Source organism: Ranitomeya variabilis, chromosome 8 (genome assembly GCF_051348905.1).
Source record: "Ranitomeya variabilis isolate aRanVar5 chromosome 8, aRanVar5.hap1, whole genome shotgun sequence".
NCBI lineage: Eukaryota > Metazoa > Chordata > Amphibia > Anura > Dendrobatidae > Ranitomeya > Ranitomeya variabilis.
Window position 1 is genome coordinate 12,036,534 of NC_135239.1, and position 19,304 is coordinate 12,055,837.

Below are 19,304 nucleotides of genomic sequence, written 5' to 3' on the forward strand. Positions count from 1 at the left end.
GTAGTATATCACAATATTTAATGGAAGACAACTACAACTTCTAAATTTACCCATTTTTATGTGTTTTTTTTTTTTTTTTTTTTTTTTTTTTTTTTACTCTTTAACATCGAACCTTGAGAATTTTTCTGAGTTGTGTTACTGATGGAATTGCTTCTGTAATGGCAAATGTATATTCTGCTGTATGTAACATTGTACCCAATAAAACCAATAAATGGTCTCTTGTGGCGTTGGGCTCTTTCCTTGTGTGTTGATGATGCGGCGCAGGAAGATCAAGCCACGTAAAGGTTAAACAAAATCTTTATTAGGAAATTGGATGAAAATACTCAAGAATAAGAAGTTAGCACAAAATATTTCTCTTAGAAAAGTCCGGTCTGAGACCTACAAAGGCAGCGGAGTTCTGTAAAACTCTGCTGTCGTTTTACCACGTGCAGGTTTTATGTCACTGCTCAGCATCCATCCTCAGCTGCAGCAATGCATGCAATCTAACGCCAGTACTACAGGAATGCTGGATTAAGGCAGAGGCGATTCTTGTCAGCCCATGAAGAAAGACCTGGTCGCAGTGAGGGTCAGAAGGAAGGCTCCAGAGAAAGCAGGATGTTAGTCATCAGCTGGAGCAAGAAAAGAGAGCAGAGTAAGAGAGAGAACCAGCGTGTCAGGAAGCATGCAGTCCATTACTAAAGCACTAGCTCTTACTTTCAATGCTGAGGATGCAGCTGCTGGCAGCCGTGCCCCTGCTGTTCACTACTTTACACATATACTCCCCTTCGTCTTCCGGGAAGGTTTCAGGTAGGTAAAGACAATACGTTTCTCCCCTCTCAATATACTGATAGTCTTCGGAGTCTTGCAGCATCTCCCCTTCGAACCACCATGTTACTTCAGGCTTTGGCTGTCCTGTAATTTTTACTGTAAACCTTACGGGTTCTCCATCCACCACAGACATGTTCTTTAGGGGTTTCTTAAACCAAGGGGCCCCAGAGCGCGCAAGTTCTTCATCTTCATATTGTGAACCGTTGACACTTGCCGCTTCCTCCTCTTCATCATCGTCCCTTTTCTGTAAGACATGTGGAAAGATTAGGCCATTCACTTATATCGAATAATTGCTTGTTTTTAGCCTTGTATAACTTGGGTTAATTTCTATACATTACAGCAGAAAGTGTCCTCACACTAAGTAAATCACATGATTGGGGAAAATGTATTAAAAACGGGCATTACTTGAGGGAAAAACTTCTTTCAATGTAATTGATTTCATTAAAATGATTGCACTATTGGCTTCTATAGCCTCTATGGTGCATGGTCTGTTGCTGGCTAGAGAATGAGTTTATAGAAAAATTCTGAGCACCTGAATCCTTTTCTCCCAGATGTGTGAATGAGGCCTTATATGAAACTGCCTTCTTGTTCACACTGTAAGGTAGTGCTGTGGTTATCCTCCATCTGCTCTAAGGAAAGTGTTCTGCTTCCCAGACACAATCCCCTTATGAAGGAAGATGCATTAAGGGTATGTGCCCACTATCCAAAGTTGTTGTGGGTTTGACACTGCGTATTAACCAGCACCCCGCTGTTACAACATAATGGATTGGATGTCTAAATCCCATGTCCACTATCCATGCATCACCCGCGGAGACTGACATACAGCTCGTCATTCAAGACCGCACATGTCAATTTCTCTTGTGGAGACCCTAGACTCTGCAACAGCTCTAATCCATTGACTGCTATGAATCTGCACGGTTTAGTGCACACATGCAGATTTACCTGTGTTCACTGTGTCCAGTGCTTTGGACGCAGTGAATATACACTACATCCAAAGCGCTGCTACTTCTGGTTCGTGGGCACTTAGCCTTATGGAGCAATGGATATGAATGATAATGGATCTGTAATTCCATCTTTAGTCAGACATGTTGGACTAACACATCTCAAAAATTACTATGTGGAAATTTGCCTAAAAAGTTAGCCAACCATGAAATGTTAATTGGCAGGTGAGGATTTTCTTGCGTTGAAATCCAGGGTGTAAATGTGGAACATGACTGCTATCCTTCGTGACCTTTTCATGTGAGTGATTAGAGTCTGTAATGTTATTTCACACAGATTCACCAAGAGGTTTGTAATCTAAATCCACCTGTCAAGGTGTCTACCTTCTGTAAAGCAGCATCTATTTCCTTCTGTTCAAACTGCATTCTTAGAAGTTTCTGTTCCTCGATCCTTCTCTGTTCTTCCTCTTTCCGGGCTTTTGCCATCTGCTCGAATCGAGCCTTCATATTGACTTTGTGTGAGAATGGAGCATGGCTCCTCACTGTTGGTCTTATATCGACCTCCTCTTCCTGCAGCAGATGGTAACAAACATGTAAGTAACAGACCTACTGCACCACACAGTAATGATAATGTGATTTTTTTTTTTTTTTTTTTAAATCAGATATTTTTTATTGTATATACCAAATACAACAGTATCCATACAAATAAACAAGGTACATTTGTGTTTTTGTTTTAAGAGAAACAACCCTTCCCCCTCCCCTCTAAAGACCCATCTCCGACCAAACATTACTCCTGGAAAGAAGAGAAAACAAAAAAAAAAACAACAATACATACATACTATAATATTTGCAACTTTTTATCACAATCTCTGTCAATACGAGATAGAGAGCCACATGTCGCCGAACAGCGTAAGAAACAGTATGTATCAGTATTACGCCCTCTCAACAAGTCTTTCCATGCCACTTCTTTCAAATAACTACCGAACGCTGTCAAATTCCCCTCATTCCTCAACATAGCATGCTGCCCCCTATCCCAATGATCGTCAATGACATTGCCAACATCCCCCACTATGAGCAACGGGACTCCTCCCCACCTGCCAGATAAATTTAGGATTTCCTGTAGTTTTTTTCCCCCGAGAACGGTGGAGGAATATACACTGACACGACACATATCAGTCTAGCGATCGCCTTACACACAAGAAATACATACTGTCCATCACTATCTATTACCACCTCCTCGAACGGAACACTTGTATGCACGAGGATTGACACTCCCCTGGCGTAGGTCGAGAATGTCGCATGGTAGGCCTCCCTCACCCATCTTTTATGCAATATACCCGTTTTTCCTTTCAGTAAGTGAGTTTCTTGAAGGCACACCAGCGAGGGTCTCCGTTTTACAATATATTGCAAAATAGCCTTACGTTTTGTATCATTGGATAGACCTCTAATATTCCAGCTCAAAATTTTAACTCTTATCTCCCATCATTTTGCATAATAGTTAACCATCTCTTCCTCTTTCCATTGGTCTTCTTTACCCCCCTAAACTGGGCCCTCTTACCCAAACCTCCCCCCCAAGCTCTCATTATTACAAAATAACCCCTAACCCTTCCCTTCCCTCAATAACTTCCTCCCCCAAAACGTTATAACAGACAACGTACAATCTCCTACTCCCTCTCTGTATGAGAAAGGGGAACGCTGTTGCTATCCCAGCAGTGGCTCAGAAGCCGATACCAACCACCAGTAGATTTCCCACTATCTTCCAGTCGTTCCTCCCCCCACCCTTTAGAAACAGGATATATAAACATTTGCGCCGCCGAACACAACCTTAGCGCCTAAGAACTATACATCAAATTCTTTTAGTAGCCAATCAGTATTAACCATCAACTCGATTTTCCTCCCCCCAACCTATCACAATAACCAGAAGACCACATTTGACCCTCCTCAGCGGTTCTTTTCTGCTCCAATACGTTTTGCATTCAAGTCCAGCCAATGTGATACTTCCTCAGGATTTTGAAAAAAGTGGACCTTGTCCATGGCCACCACACGTAATTTAGCCGGATACAGCATAGAATAAACCAGGCCCAGTTCACGTATGCGTCTTTTAGCCTCTCCAAACTTCATCCTGAGCTTCTGTACAATTGTAGAATAATCAGGATATATAGATACTCGGTTGCCGTCAATAGACAATACCTCCATATTCCTGGCCCTCCTTAGCAGAATATCCCGGTCTCTGTAATTCAGGATTTTAGCTAGAAAGGTCTGTGGGGCGGAGCCAGGGGGCAGAGGTCTGGACGGCACCCGGTGAGCTCTTTAGACCGCAAAAAGTTTAGTGAGACTGTCCCCTCCAACCTTAGTTTTCAGCCATGTCTCTATAAACTCAGTGGGGTTATTTCCTTCTGTCTTTTCAGGCACACCAATAATTCTCAAGTTGTTCCTGCGCGAACGATTCTCCAAATCGTCAGTTTTAAGCTCCAACTCCGCTATGCGCTGGACATATTTTTTCTCTCTCTTTGCCAGTTCAGCAATCTGATCCTCCACTCCTCCCACACGTTCCTCCAACAATTCAACTCTCCCCTCCATCTTAAGCTACTTTCACACTAGCGTTAACTGCAATACGTCGCAAATGCGTCGTTTTGCCGAAAATACGCATCCAGCAAAAGTTCTTGCTGGATACGTTTTTTCGTCATAGACTAACATTAGCGACGCATTGCCAAACGTTGCGTCCGTTTTGCGACGCTTGGGCGTGTGGTAGCGGACCGTCGGGAAAAAAAAACGTTACATGCAACGTTTTTTGCTCCCGACGGTCCGCTTTTTCCGACCGCGCATGCGCGGCCGGAACTCCGCCCCCACCTCCCCGCACTTCCCCGCACCTCACAATGGGGCAGCGGATGCGTGGGAAAAATGCATCCGCTGCCCCCGTTGTGCGGCGGAGACCACGCTAGCGTCGGGAACCTCGGCCCGACGCACAGCGACGGGTTGTTCCCGACGCTAGTGTGAAAGTAGCCTTATGCATAGCTGAGCGGAAAGAGGCAACTTCCCCCCTAAGGTCATCCACCTGGACAGTTAGGGTTGTCAAAGCAGACTTACAGAACATGACCGCAGAAAAGACATCCTTCAGGGTCGGCTCCCCAGTCTCATCAGCACACACATTCCCCATTTGAGCAGCATATTTCGGGGTCAGCTCAGCTAACTCAGTGGGGCATTTCCCATAACTGGAACATTGCTGGGTGTCATGGTGGATCCGCTCATCCTCCCCTCTGCCTGTGCCCCAGCCTGCTCACACACCTGTTCCCCTGAGTCCGCCGCTCCTCCTGACCCCTCTCCACCGGCTCTCTGCATCAGCTGTACTGCACCTTCTGTCCTGGCAAATTGCTCCAGTCTGGCGATCACCTCCAGCCGCTTCTGATAGGCAGCGCTTGCTTTTGCCGCCTCTTCCACAGCGCTGTCGGCACCATCCTGGGAGCGCGTGCTGCCCGCCATCCCGACCTCCTTCTGCCTCTTGCGCGTCATTCTGTGGCTTCCTCGCTGTGCGGCTGGTGCCCACCGCTCCCCGGATACTCAGGGACTCCTCCACCGGTAATTGGCGTTCGGCAGCGCCTCTAATATTAGCGCCGCTCTCCTTGCTGCTGGAGAGCACGCTGCAGTAATGGCTGCTGTTTCCCGGGTGCCGCCCGCCGCTCCGGACCCAGCACCTGTACCTCAGCGTTCCACAGCGCTCCCGCCTCAGCGCAGGTGTCCGCTCCCTCCAGGGGAGATGTGTCCGGCTTCAGCAACCGCCGGCGCCGCGTCCCTGTGTAGTGGAACACGCGCCCAAGATGGCTGCCGCAGCCCGGGGATTACACTGCCCGTCCAGGCCACTTCACTTCCCGGCGTCTCCGGGCTCCAAAACCGCCGCTTTCAGGGGGTCGCCGGTCTCCTGGGATCCTAAGGGCACCTCTCCAGCCGGTGCAGCTGGTGAAACTGGAATTTATGGCAGGATTCTGTTCAGGATAACCGGAGCTCTCCTAAGGTGCGTCCTTTCTCCTGGACTACATAGCCACGCCCAATGATAATGTGATTAACAGACCTACTGCATCACATTGTAACGATAATGTAACAGACCTACACCACACTGTAACTATAATGTGAGTATGAGTAACGGACCTACTGCACCACATTGTAACGATAATGTGAGTAACAGACCTACTGCACCACATGGTAACGATAATGGGAGTAACACCTACTGCACCACATGGTAACGATAATGGGAGTAACACCTACTGCACCACATGGTAACGATAATGGGAGTAACAGACCTACGCCCTTCATGTAAAACAGTTAAAGGAGCGGCGATTCCTCGCTAGTCAATAATACCAACCTGGATCTCATGACTCTGGACACCTGTATTGGATGTTTTTACTAATGTTCGTCAGCTACTTTTTATGCAAGTTTTCTGGTGTACATTATAGTGCATACAGTACAGACCAAAAGTTTGGACACACCTCATTTAAAGATTTTTCTGTATTTTCATGACTATGAAAATTGTACATTCACACTGAAGGCATCAAAACTGAATTAACACGTGGAATTATATACTTAACAAAAAAGTGTGAAACTGAAAATATATCTTATATTCTAGGTTCTTCACAGTAGCCACCTTTTGCTTTGATGACTGCTTTGCACACTCTTGGCATTCTCTTGATGAGCTTCAAGAGGTAGTAACCGGGAATTGTTTTCACTTCCCAGGTGTGCCCTGTCAGGTTTAATAAGTGGGATTTCTTGCCTTATAAATGGGGTTTGGACCATCAGTTGTGTTGTGCAGAAGTCTGGTGGATACACAGCTGATAGTCCTACTGAATAGACTGTTAGCTGCTTTTTTCTTGCCATAATACAAATTCTAAGTAAAGAAAAACGAGTGTCCATCATTACTTTAAGGCTAAGTTCACATTGCGTTAGGGCAATCCGTTTAGCGCTAGCGGATTGCGCTAACGCAATGTATTTGTAGGGGTTGTGTTTAGGGGTCGCGTTAACGTCCCCGCTCTCGCAGATCCCCGAGCGCCACAAAAGAACGGCACATCGCTAGCGCGAGATGAAAAAGGCACGCGCTAGCGATGCGCTTCAGGCAGAAACAACAAGGTTGCAGGCGTGTACTATGGAGGACAGAGAATGAACTTCAATCCAATATTGCAGCCAGCGGGTAAGGAAAGGGTGAATCAAACACCCGAAAACCCCGCCCCTATGGCTGAAAATTGTTCCCTCCAAATTCAGGTGACAGAGTCCCTTTAAGAGGAGACTTTGTGCAGCAGGCCTTCATGGTAAAATAGCTGCTAGGAAACCACTGCTAAGGACAGGCAACAAGCAGAAGAGACTTGTTTGGGCTAAAGAACACAAGGAATGGACATTAGACCAGTGGAAATCTGTGCTTTTGTCTGATGAGTCCAAATTTGAGATCTTTGGTTCCAACCACCGTGTCTTTGTGCGATGCAGAAAAGGTGAACGGATGGACTCTACGTGCCTGGTTCCCACCGTGAAGCATGGAGGAGGAGGTGTGATGGTGTGGGGGGGCTTTGCTGGTGACACTGTTGGGGATTTATTCAAAATTGAAGGCATACTGAACCAGCATGGCTACCACCGCATCTTGCAGCGGCATGCTATTCCATCCGGTTTGCGTTTAGTTGGACCATCATTTATTTTTCAACAGGACAATGACCCCAAACACACCTCCAGGCTGTGTAAGGGCTATTTGACCAAGAAGGAGAGTGATGGGGTGCTACGCCAGATGACCTGGCCTCCACAGTCACCAGACCTGAACCCAGTCGAGATGGTTTGGGGTGAGCTGGACCGCAGAGTGAAGGCAAAAGGGCAAACTAGTTTTAAGCATCTCTGGGAACTCCTTCAAGATTGTTGGAAGACCATTCCCGGTGACTACCTCTTGAAGCTCATCAAGAGAATGCCAAGAGTGTGCAAAGCAGTCATCAAAGCAAAAGGTGGCTTCTTTGAAGAACCTAGAATATAAGACATAATTTCAGTTGTTTCACACTTTTTTGTTAAGTATATAATTCCACATGTGTTAATTCATAGTTTTGATGCTTTCAGTGTGAATGTACAATTTTCATAGGAAAATACAGAAAAATCTTTAAATGAGGAGGTGTGTCCAAACTTTTGGTCTGTACTGTATGTCATGTCATGCAGCCGCCCCTTTTCCTAAGCCACATGCACTCTTAGGCTATGTGCACACGTATTCTAGTCCACTGCGGATTTTTCAGCAGCGTATTTGATAAATCCACAGTGCAAAACCGCTGTGGATTTACCGCGGTTTTTCTGCGGTTTTATAACTGCGGTTTTCCATAGGGGCAGCTGTAAAACCGCTGTGGAATCCGCAGAAAGAAATGACATGCTGCGGAATGTAAACAGCTGCGTTTCCGCAGCATGTGCACAGCGTTTTTTGTTTCCCATAGGTTTACATTGAACTGTAAGCTCATGGGAAACTGCTGCGGATGCGCAGCGTTTTCCGCATCGTGTGCACATACCCTTAAAACCCCTTCTTGACAAGCTCTTTTTTCCATTACGTCCCTCAGGACAGCACCTTGGAGGACGTCCTTCCTTGACCTATAGCGGGACAGGGTCACAGAGGTTAAAAGGACCCTCCCACCTCCACCCTCCAGTGTTTTTTCCTGTCCCTACAGGGACGGACGTATGAGAGGTTGCTCCTAGAGCGAAGATAGCCTGTGGATTCTCTTCCCCCTATCAAGTGGTCCGTGGCCGACCCCTAAGGCTTCTTTCACACTAGCGTCGTGCACTGCACGTCGCTATGTGTCGTTTGGTTGCAAAAACGCATCCTGCAAAAGTGCTTGCAGGATGCGTTTTTTCACCATTGATTAGCATTAGGCCGGCGTCACACTAGCGAGTTTTACGGACGTAAGAGCGCAGAAAATACGTCCGTAAAACTCGCCAAACAAACGGCACAATTATTCTCAATGGGTCTGGTCCTATCAGCCGTATATTACGGATCCGTATTATATGGCTTTCTACGGCCGTACAAAATCGCAGCATGCTGCGTTTGTCAGCGTATTGCGCAAATAATACGCCAATGAAAGTCTATGGGGGCGAGAAAAATACGGATTCCACACGGACCAGCAGTGTGACTTGCGAGAAATACGCACCAGTGTTAGTGAAAAGCCGGTAATTCAATTGCCGGCTTTTCATTTCTCCTTCCCCAACCCGACAGGATATGAGACATGGTTTACATACAGTCATACAGTAAATCATCTCATATCCCCTTTTTTTTTTGCATATTCTACACTACTAATGTTAGTAGTGTGTATGTGCAAAATTTGGGCGCTGTAGCTGCTAAAATAAAGGGTTAAATCGCTGAAAAAATTGGCGTGGGCTCCCGCGCAATTTTCTCCGCCAGAGTGGTAAAGCCAGTGACTGAGGGCAGATATTAATAGCCAGGAGAGGGTCCATGGTTATTGGCATCCCCCTGGCTAAAAACATCTGCCCCCAGCCACTCCAGAAAAGGCACATCTGGAAGATGCGCCTATTCTGGCACTTGGCCACTCTCTTCCCACTCCTGTGTAGCGGTGGGATATGGGGTAATGAAGGGTTAATGTCACCTTGCTATTGTAAGGTGACATTAAGCCAGATTAATAATGGAGAGGCGTCAATTATGACACCTATCCATTATTAATCCAACAGTACTAAATGGATAATAAAACACACATTATTAAAAAGTATTTTAATGAAATAAACAGGTTGTTTTAGTATTTTATTGCTCTTTCAATCCATCCGGAAGACCCTCGCTTGGCAAAATAATAAACCAACAATATACATACCTTCGGATGAACTGTCAGGTCCCACGAAGTAAATCCATCTGAAGGGGTTAAATCATTTTACAGCCAGGAGCTGTGCTAATGCACTTGCTGGTGGTTGTAAAAACCCGGGGTGCTGAAAGGAAAGCAGGGTGATCTGTACTTACATTGAGTTGCGGCGAGGCGCCCTCTGGTGGATGTTCTCATGAACTGCAGTCTTGGAAAAGTTCCCACGCTCGAGTTCATATGAGTTCATCCAGCAGAGGGCGCCTCACCGCGACTCAATGTAAGTACAGATCACCCTGCTTTCCTTTCAGCACCCGGGGTTTTTACAACCACGAGCGAGTGCTTTAGCGCAGCTCCTGGCTGTAAAATGATTTAACCCCTTCAGATGGATTTACTTCGTGGGACCTGACAGTTCATCCGAAGGTATGTATATTGTTGGTTTATTATTTTGCCAAGCGAGGGTCTTCCGGATGGATTGAGAGAGCAATAAAATACTAAAACAACCGGTGTGTTTATTTCATTAAAATACTTTTTAATAACGTGTGTGTGTGTCTTTTAACCCTTTCAGACAATTGGATTAATAATGGATAGGTGTCATAATTGACGACTCTCCATTATTAATCTGGCTTAATGTCACCTTACATTAGCAAGGTGACATTAACCCTTCATTACCCCATATCCCACCGCTACACGGGAGTGGGAAGAGAGTGGCCAAGTGCCAGAATAGGCGCATCTTCCAGATGTGCCTTTTCTGGGGTGGCTGGGGGCAGATGTTTGTAGCCAGGGGGGGGCCAATAACCATGGACCCTCTCTAGGCTATTAATATCTGCCCTCAGTCACTGGCTTTACCACTCTGGCGGAGAAAATTGCGCGGGAGCCCACGCCAATTTTTTCCACCATTTAACCCTTTATTTTAGCAGCTACAGCGCCCAAATTTTGCACATACACACTACTAACAATAGTAGTGTGGAATATGCAAAAAAAAGGGGATATGAGATGGTTTACCGTATGTAAACCATGTCTCATATCATGTCGGGTTTAGGCAGGAGAAATGAAAAGCCGGCAATTGAATTACCGGCTTTTCACATATATCGCGCTGAATTAAATATAAATACATAATATATATATGTGTGTCTCAATTACATACATACATATATATATATATATATATATATATATATATATATATATATATACTGTATATATGTTTTAACGGACATTTGAGCACATATATCCATTAGATGTCGGTTTTGCAAGCCTGCGAGAAAATATCGCAGTACGGATGCCATACGGATTACATACGGAGGATGCCATGCGCAAAATACGCTGACACACCCTGCCTACGGAGGACATACGGATCACTATTTTGGGAACATTTCTCCGTATTACGGCCGTATTACGGCCGTAAAAAATGGACCGTATTGTCTTACGCTGAGTGTGACGCCGGCCTTAGCGTCGCATTGCGACGCTTTGCCACACGTCGCAACCGTCGTGCGACGGTTGCGCCGTGTTGTGGCGGACCGTCGGCTGCAAAAAAGTTACATGTAACGTTTTTTGCGGCCGACGGGGCGCCATTTTCGACCGCGCATGCGCGGCCGGAACTCTGCCCCCACCTCCCCGCACCTCACAATGGGGCAGCGGATGCGTGGAAAAACAGCATCCGCTGCACCCGTTGTGCGGCGCAAACAACGCTCTCCTCTTTGAGAGGTTCCTCGGCCAACAGTCAGCCTGTGCAATGGGCTTAGGGGGATCGTGCGGCAGGTCCAATCCTTCCCCCTGTCAAGTAGCCCAGGGTGGAAACTCCCCGGTGGGGAGTCCCTCAGCCCCAGAGACCAGTTGAGCGGACGGGCTCCTGGATAGAGCTGCTTCCTCCCGGTGGGGGGCTCTCGGCTCGGACGCCAACCTGCAAAACACCGCTACTCCCGAAAGTTGTGTGGTAAAGTCCATCGTGCTTCTGGTAACGTCAGAAAGGGACGCCGGCACATAGGATCGGCGTGCGTTCTTCGAAGGAACCCAGAAAGGGGCACAGGCAGTAATGCAGCATTCCTGACGGGACACTGCTTCCTTCCATGGTAGGCTCTCGGCGTTACCAGCTCCCCCTGTCTTCTAGCAGGTAAGGAGCCAGCACAGGTGAGTGCATGGTTTAATGTTGCATTGATGGTCTGGGCTGACTCTAGTCTCATGCCTTTGTGCCAAAGCTGTACCTGGAACCCATTTACAGCTAGGCCTTGGACCTCTAGGCTATGGTTGGGCCATATGTCCAGGCTACATCTCATGAATGGACTTCAGTTAGTTGCAGGTCTTGTCTGCACAGAGCCTTATGATTGGGCTTCAGAGTGACTTTTTGGAAGCATGCTTTCCATTTTCTGGTTCAATATGCAAGTTTTTCACTTTTCTTTGCAACCTAACTACTCCGCCCATAAGAGATCACAAGGTGTTAATTCAACACATTGTCTCCATGAAGACTGCCCTCCAGCTGCTGCTCATTAATTAGCCTTCGGGTGGAGTCAGTCTGACAAATGAGATGTACTGTTCAGAGTGGAGATTTATCTGGAACTCTGATAGATGGCTCTTTTGCTTAAAAGTGTAAGTCATACTTCTTCTATGCATCAGATTGAGTGCCTCCGTGCATAATACTGCATCATAGTGCCTCTATGCATCATATTGAGTGCCTCCGTGCATAATACTGCATCATAGCGCCTCCATGCATTATATTGAGTGCCTCCGTGCATAATACTGCATCATAGTGCCTCTATGCATCAGATTGAGTGCCTCCGTGCATAATACTGCATCATAGTGCCTCTATGCATCATATTGAGTGCCTCCGTGCATAATACTGCATCATAGTGCCTCTATGCATCATATTGAGTGCCTCCGTGCATAATACTGCATCATAGTGCCTCTATGCATGATACTGCATCATAGTGCCTCTATGCATCATATTGAGTGCCTCCGTACATAATACTGCATCACACTGCTTATGCATCACATTGCGTGCCTCCGTGCATCATACTGCATTATAGTACCTCCATGCATCATATTGAGTGCCTCTGTGCATGATACTGCATCATTGTACCTCTACGCATCATATTGAGTGCCTCTGTGCATGATACTGCATCATAGTGCTTCTATGTATCATATTGAGTGCCTCCGTGCATCATACTGCAATATAGTACCTCTATGCATCATATTGAGTGCCTCTATGCATGATACTGCATCATAGTGCCTCTATGCATCATATTGAGTGCCTCTGTGGCATCATACTGTTTCATATTGCCTTTGTGCATCAGATTGCTTCATAGTTCCTATATGCATCATAGCGCTTCATAAGTTGCTTCATGTATCACATTGCATTGTATTGCTTCATGGTTCCTATATGCATCATAGTGCTTCATTATTCCTATATGCATCATAGTGCTTCATATTGCCTTTGTGCATCATATTGCATCATGGTTCCTTTATGCATCAAGTGCTTCATATTGCCTTACTGCATCTTATTGCATCATAATGCTTCATGGTTCCTATATGCATCATAGCGCTTTATAGTGACTTCATGTATCATATTGCATCATACTGCTTCATGGTTCCTATATGCATCATAGTGCTCATATTGCCTTTATGCATCATATTGCTTCAAGGTTCATATATGCATCATAGTGCTTCATATTGCCTTTGAGCATTATATTACAGCATATTGCTTCATAGCTCCTATATGCATCAGAGTGCTTCATTGTTCCTATATGCACCATAGCGCTTCATAGTTACTTCATGCATCATATTGCATCATACTGCTTCATTATTCCTATGTGCATCATATTGCATCATATTGTATCAGACTAATAGTGCCTTTGGACATCATATTGCATTATATTGCTTCATAGTTCCTATATGCATCATATTGCATCATATGGTTTCGGTGCCCTTTGCCTCAGGGGGGTATTATTAGTGTGTCGGGCTTGGTGCCTTTTTCGCCTCTGGCTGTGAGCCACTGGGTCAGACCTTCTGTCCCGTGCCTTGTTGTGTGGCCGCACATTGTATCATTGGCCTACCACTTCACATTTTTGTCTTGGGCCTCAACTCTGCATATGGAGTCCTTGTGTTTTGGACCCAGATTAGGTTCTGCTACTTCATTCTTTACAACAGGGCTTAGTCAAGCAAACAGGCTTGAATTGGCTTAGTAAAATCTGCATTTCTTCTGTTTGGAACAGATCTCTCAGGTAGATTCTACTTTGAGTGCTAAAGGCAAGTCTATTACATAATTAGCTTTAAAAGATGACATACGTCGTTTTGATTCATCCTATAAAAGGACATACTACTGTCCTGGGAGCGGAAAATCCCACGAGTTGAAAGAAGGGACTCCTTTAGCCTTGGAATGCTTTGCCCTAAGATATTAGGACTATCTAAAATTTGCATAGTTTTGGGCGCTCCCTTAAGACATGTTTGTTCAGAGCGGCCTATCACGTTCCCTAGTCATTCATTTTATGTTTGTGTGTGTGTAGCCCATTCACTATCTCCATCTATCCCCCACCCCCTGAAGATGGCTGTGCCATCATTGTAAATAAAACATTGTTGATACACACCTGTACTTTGTATCTTCCCTGCCTCATTGTAGAGTGTAAGCTCTCAGGAGCAAGGTAGGTTTATTTTGTTTTAATTATTATATGGTTGTTACTTATGACTGTTGTGTTTGAGACTGTCAAACTGTAAAGCGCTGCGGAATATGTGGACACTATATGGATGGAAGTTTATTGTTGTTGTTATTATTAATCCTTCCCAAACTCCACATTCAGCAATCAGATAGACAGCCAGTTTCTTGTCCCATAAGTCTGTTGCGGTTTGTTTTCCAGGGACATCAGCACTGCCTTTTGTACCTTGTGGTGAAGCAGCAGCACTGTGTCGAGTGGCAGAGGATCCCATACTCGCGGCTCTTACAGCAGTCACGGCTCCTAAGATAAACTAAACTGTATCCAGGGCTCTTAAGGCCCCGTCACACATAGCGATTTACCAACGATCAAGACCAGCGATACGACCTGGCCGTGATCGTTGGTAAGTCGTTGTGTGGTCGCTGGGGAGCTGTCACACAGACAGCTCTCTCCAGCGACCAACGATCAGGGGAACGACTTCGGCATCGTTGAAACTGTCTTCAACGATGCCGAAGTCCCCCTGCAGCACCCGGGTAACCAGGGTAAACATCGGGTTACTAAGCGCAGGGACGCGCTTAGTAACCCGATGTTTACCCTGGTTACCAAAAAAAACAAACAGTACATACTCACCATCTGATGTCCGTCAGGTCCCTTGCCGTCTGCTTCCTGCTCTGACTGAGTGCCGCCGTACAGTGAGAGCAGAGCGCAGCGGTGACGTCACCGCTGTGCTGTACTTTCACTTTCACTTTGCGGCGCTCAGTCAGTGTGGGAAGCAGACGGCAAGGGACCTGACGGACATCAGATGGTGAGTATGTACTGTTTGGTTTTTTTTACATTTACGCTGGTAACCAGGGTAAACATCGGGTTACTAAGCGCGGCCCTGCGCTTAGTAACCCGATGTTTACCCTGGTTACCAGTGAAGACATCGCTGGATCGGTGTCACACACACCGATTCAGCGATGTCAGCGGGGCCTCAACGACCAAAAAAAGGTCCAGGCCATTCCGACACGACCAGCGATCTCACAGCAGGGGCCTGATCGCTGGTACGTGTCACACATAGCGAGATCGCTACTGAGGTCGCTGTTGCGTCACAAAACTTGTGACTCAGCAGCGATCTCGCTAGCGATCTCGCTATGTGAGACGGGGCCTTTACTGTTAAGACCCCATAGTCTCACTCCTCACAGTAGATAATCTCCCTCCGTAATGAGGAAGAAACCTACTTTTTCTCTAGCCAGGGAATATGGTTACTCCCACAGTGGCAGTCTGAGTGTATAAAGATCCTTGAGAAGATTGCCTCTTGGGATATGTATGAGCGTAATATGCATATATGGACAAATAAGATTATAATGTCTGGACTAATGACTCGTATAAATGCAGTTCCGAATAATTTCAAGTGTCGGAAGATTTTTACTAGCACCACCACCTTCATTGATTCAGAGTCCAGACTCCCTGTGTCTAACATCAGTAAAACAGGAGTGATGATCCACGTTTCTCTTTCAGCGCTTCTAATGAGAAGCCCGACGTTGGTAATGGCAGGAGATATTACCTGCCGGATGGTGTATTCCTTAGTTTCAATAATATATAACCCTTACTTGGGGTTAGACATCTAAGGATTTGGAATAGACGTGATCTCCTGGATGAGTACTGTGCGTACATCCCAATGCTGTGCCATTATCCATGTACTAACTGTTATTGGTTTGATCTTCCCGCAGTCCAGGGCCTCTGTCCTGCAGGTCTCCTTGTAGTATGGTAAGCTGGTCTGTAACCAAGGCTTAACCTGAGCCCAGAAGGTCCGATGAAGGAACAGTCCTGTTATAAGCACATGCAGCTTATTATTGGTCGGTACAGTCCTCATTGTGTGGTGGCTGTGACTTTCACCATATTTTGCTGGGCAATAAGGTTCTCTAACCCTATTCGGGGGCTGCGATGTCTATAAGTATCTATCACAATAAATAACTTGCTGTGGTTCATTATTGGTATTGGGGTACAATGGGTGAATCTCACTCTCTGCTCCTGATGCTTATTTCATTTACCACATTCATCCTGAAATTGGCCATTATAGATGTATACCAGGCACTCACTACGGTGATTTTCTTTGCGGATCTCTTTAGATATCTATGGTTTTTCTGATCTTTCAGATCCTTTATATATTTAGTCTGGTTTTTGCCTGGGACTTTGATTCCTGGGCTTCTGTACCCACCCTGGGAGAGTTACTTTGGTATTCTCCATGGTGCTGTCCTGAGGGACGTAATGGAAAAAGGGAAATTAGACTTACCGGTAATTCCATTTCCAGGTAGTCCCTCAGGACAGCACCCATAGTTCCCTCCCTTATGTTTCTGTTTTAGGATTGTTCGGGATTAATCTACCGGCAGATCGTTCGTCCTTCGGGTCACCATGGCTCGAAATTAAGATGAAGCAGTTTCATGGTTATTACAGACATGTTTGTAAGGGCACGTTTAGACCATTTATTTCCATCCTTCGGTGGTACTTTGAAAGAACACTGAAGGGTGGAGGTGGGAGGGTCCTTTTAACCTCTCTATGATCCTGTCCCGCTATAGGTCAAGGAAGGACGTCCTCCATGGTGCTGTCCTGAGGGACTACCTGGAAATGGAATTACCAGTAAGTCTAATTTCCCTTTTTTGCTTTCATGTGTTTTCCTATCCTTATTCCAATTGCTAAGACTTTTTTTATATATTTACGTCAATATAGCCATTCGAAGAAATGTAGTTTTGAAAGATCGTACTCATTGGATTAAAAAAACATAAAAAGTAATTCTACCATTTAGTTTAGGTTTCATTTTTGTGGCATTCATTGTCAAGTCAAAAATGACCTGGGAACATGATCTGCCGGGTGAGTACAATTACGGAGAATATTTGGTGTGAAAACGCTATTCTTGATGAATTGGGGCAGTCTTGATAAACTGCACTCTAGTACATAGGAGATGTGTGTGTCATTATAAATTTGGTGCATCGTTCAACCTCGCCTCCGCCAGAAATGTACTCTAACGTTTCTTTTTGAATTTTTGCTTCTTGTGGCATAAACTACAATAAATTAGTCGGGTGTGATTGGCTGTACCACTTTTGACAATTTTTTTTAAGTCACCCTAGCGGTTTTGAACCTGCAAATGGTGCATCACTTGTCCTATTTACTGAGATGCTGTAATATATAGTGGAATTAAAAATTTGGCACCAAGATGGTGACTGGGAGCTATAAATGGCGGTGATGGGTGCTAGCTGCAGTCGCTGCTGTTATTTTGTAGGTGCTGGCTGCGTAACAGTTGACGCAGTTTCTGTATGATCGGCCCTGGTTTTTGAGCCGGCTCCGTACACCTGTGTCCAATGTTGGACATACAGGTATGTGCGGTGTCAGGAAGAGGTTAAAATGCGCTGGGACCATCGCAAAGGTTTTGTTGAAATACCCATGCACTACAATTTGCTAGTTTCTTTTGGAATATTGGACTAGAGAAAATGGGATCTCTGGGCAGGTTTTCAACTGGACCTGCTGGCAAAGAAAGCGAAAAGTTGACATTGGGCTTTAATAGGGTTAGTGGGACTACTAAAAGCAAAGCTGAACATAGCGAAGGTTAGTAAAGTGCAGAAAACTCGCGGAGCCAGTAAATGTGAATCATCCTACATATCCCATCATACAAGACAAGCATCCTTCGTACAACTCACAACGAGGAACATCTGACCTCATGGAAATGTTCTGCTTCCCTTTCCTTCAGCTCTTCGTCCTCGGCTTTTCTCCTTAACCTCTCCTCTTCGATTTTTCTCTGAATTTCCTCTTCTGACAGTTTTCCAATTTTCTCAAATTTACTTTTCAAGTTTTTGGCTTGGATGGATCCAGTCCTTTTCAGCTTGATGAGTTCTTCATATTCTCGGCTTAAAACCTCATAACTTTCATTTATTTCTTCCTTCTCCAAAAAATAAAAAATAAAGTTATGAGTGAAGCTGATCGTTGCCTATTGGAGAAAAAGTTGCTAAAATATTCCTAAACTATAGTAGAAAAAATAAAAAGTTGAATTGTTTTGGAAACGTTTACAATCGTCCTCCCTTCACGTAATTTCCAGCTGTGATTTATTTCTATGGCGTTGCACAATGAATCTGGTTTTCCGCAGACGTGGAGGCACGTTTGCATGGGCATATAATAATTTACAGGCTATGCGGAGGATAACATTTTGGTAAAGCAAGGTTAACAATGAATTTTCTAGAAACCACAGCCATATGAAATTTGACCGTACATGATGGGGAATAGCAGTGTTAAGTGCATGTATCATATGAGAGGGCTGTCATTGATGATATCTGACTAGGTATGGAGGATTGCGGATACGCATCTCGCACCATGTCCATTGTCTACTGAAAGGACACGGTGTACACAGCTGGTACAGCGCAGCTCCATACACCGAGTACTGGCCATTGGTACTGCACTTCAGTTTCCATTGAGGTGAATGTGATCTGAGCTGCAGTACTGATATCCGCCACTAATTAGCATATGGAGCTGTGATGATCGAGGAGGGTCCCAGGTATCGGACCCCCACCGATTTCATATTGATGACTCATGCCTTGTTGCAATTCTAAAACGTCTCCCCTAAAAATTAATTCTCATGTTCCCCACCTCTCCCATTTCCTGTCGCAACTGTGCAAATTCTTGTTTCTCCAGTTCCAGCTTTTGTTTCCTTTCTTCCTCTTTTAATCTCTTTTCTTCCTCCATTTTCTGTTTGAGAAGTTCTTCAAAATTGATTTCCAGTTTGCCTGGGGTAAGAGACTCTTGAGAGGTGGGTTTGCTAAGTGGCAATCCTTCTTCATCTGGTTCCTGGTGGGGGAAAAAAAGTAAACTCCTTATCAATTGTACAACTCCGGTATCTGCCCCACAGAAAGCTGTCCTTTAAGAAGTCATCGGTGTCACATTGTGTCAATTATAATATTTATCACATACATACCTACTGTAGTTGGGTTCAATAAGATGCCATAAATGCTACGTCTACCTCACTTGTCAGGGTAAATATGTGCAAACTAATCGCAAAAAAAGTCCAGCTGAAATTTTCTTCTAATGTTCATGTCCTTTTGCACCCATGTAAACTCGTGTGACCGTAATGTAGATGCCAAAATATTTAGCGCCAT

The 19,304-nt window shown here is 45.2% G+C and overlaps 1 protein-coding gene across 11 annotated transcripts in view; it reads right to left on the reverse strand.

Annotated features, from left to right (window-relative positions):
- Positions 1–281: 281 nt before the first annotated feature.
- Positions 282–19,304, reverse strand: part of NEXN (nexilin F-actin binding protein) — a 60,791-nt gene continuing 41,768 nt past the window's right edge. For 7 of the 11 annotated variants that reach the window (XM_077277194.1, XM_077277193.1, XM_077277192.1 and 4 more), the window contains 4 exons: positions 18,799–18,996; positions 17,876–18,100; positions 2,130–2,315; positions 282–1,051 (listed from right to left, as the gene is read on the reverse strand). In XM_077277194.1, coding sequence (XP_077133309.1) covers positions 683–1,051; positions 2,130–2,315; positions 17,876–18,100; positions 18,799–18,996 — 978 coding nt within the window. In that variant the 3' untranslated portion in view covers positions 282–682. The remainder of the gene's footprint in view (positions 1,052–2,129; positions 2,316–17,875; positions 18,101–18,798; positions 18,997–19,304) is intronic. The other 4 variants (XM_077277188.1, XM_077277195.1, XM_077277196.1 and 1 more) reach the window with 1 other exon arrangement.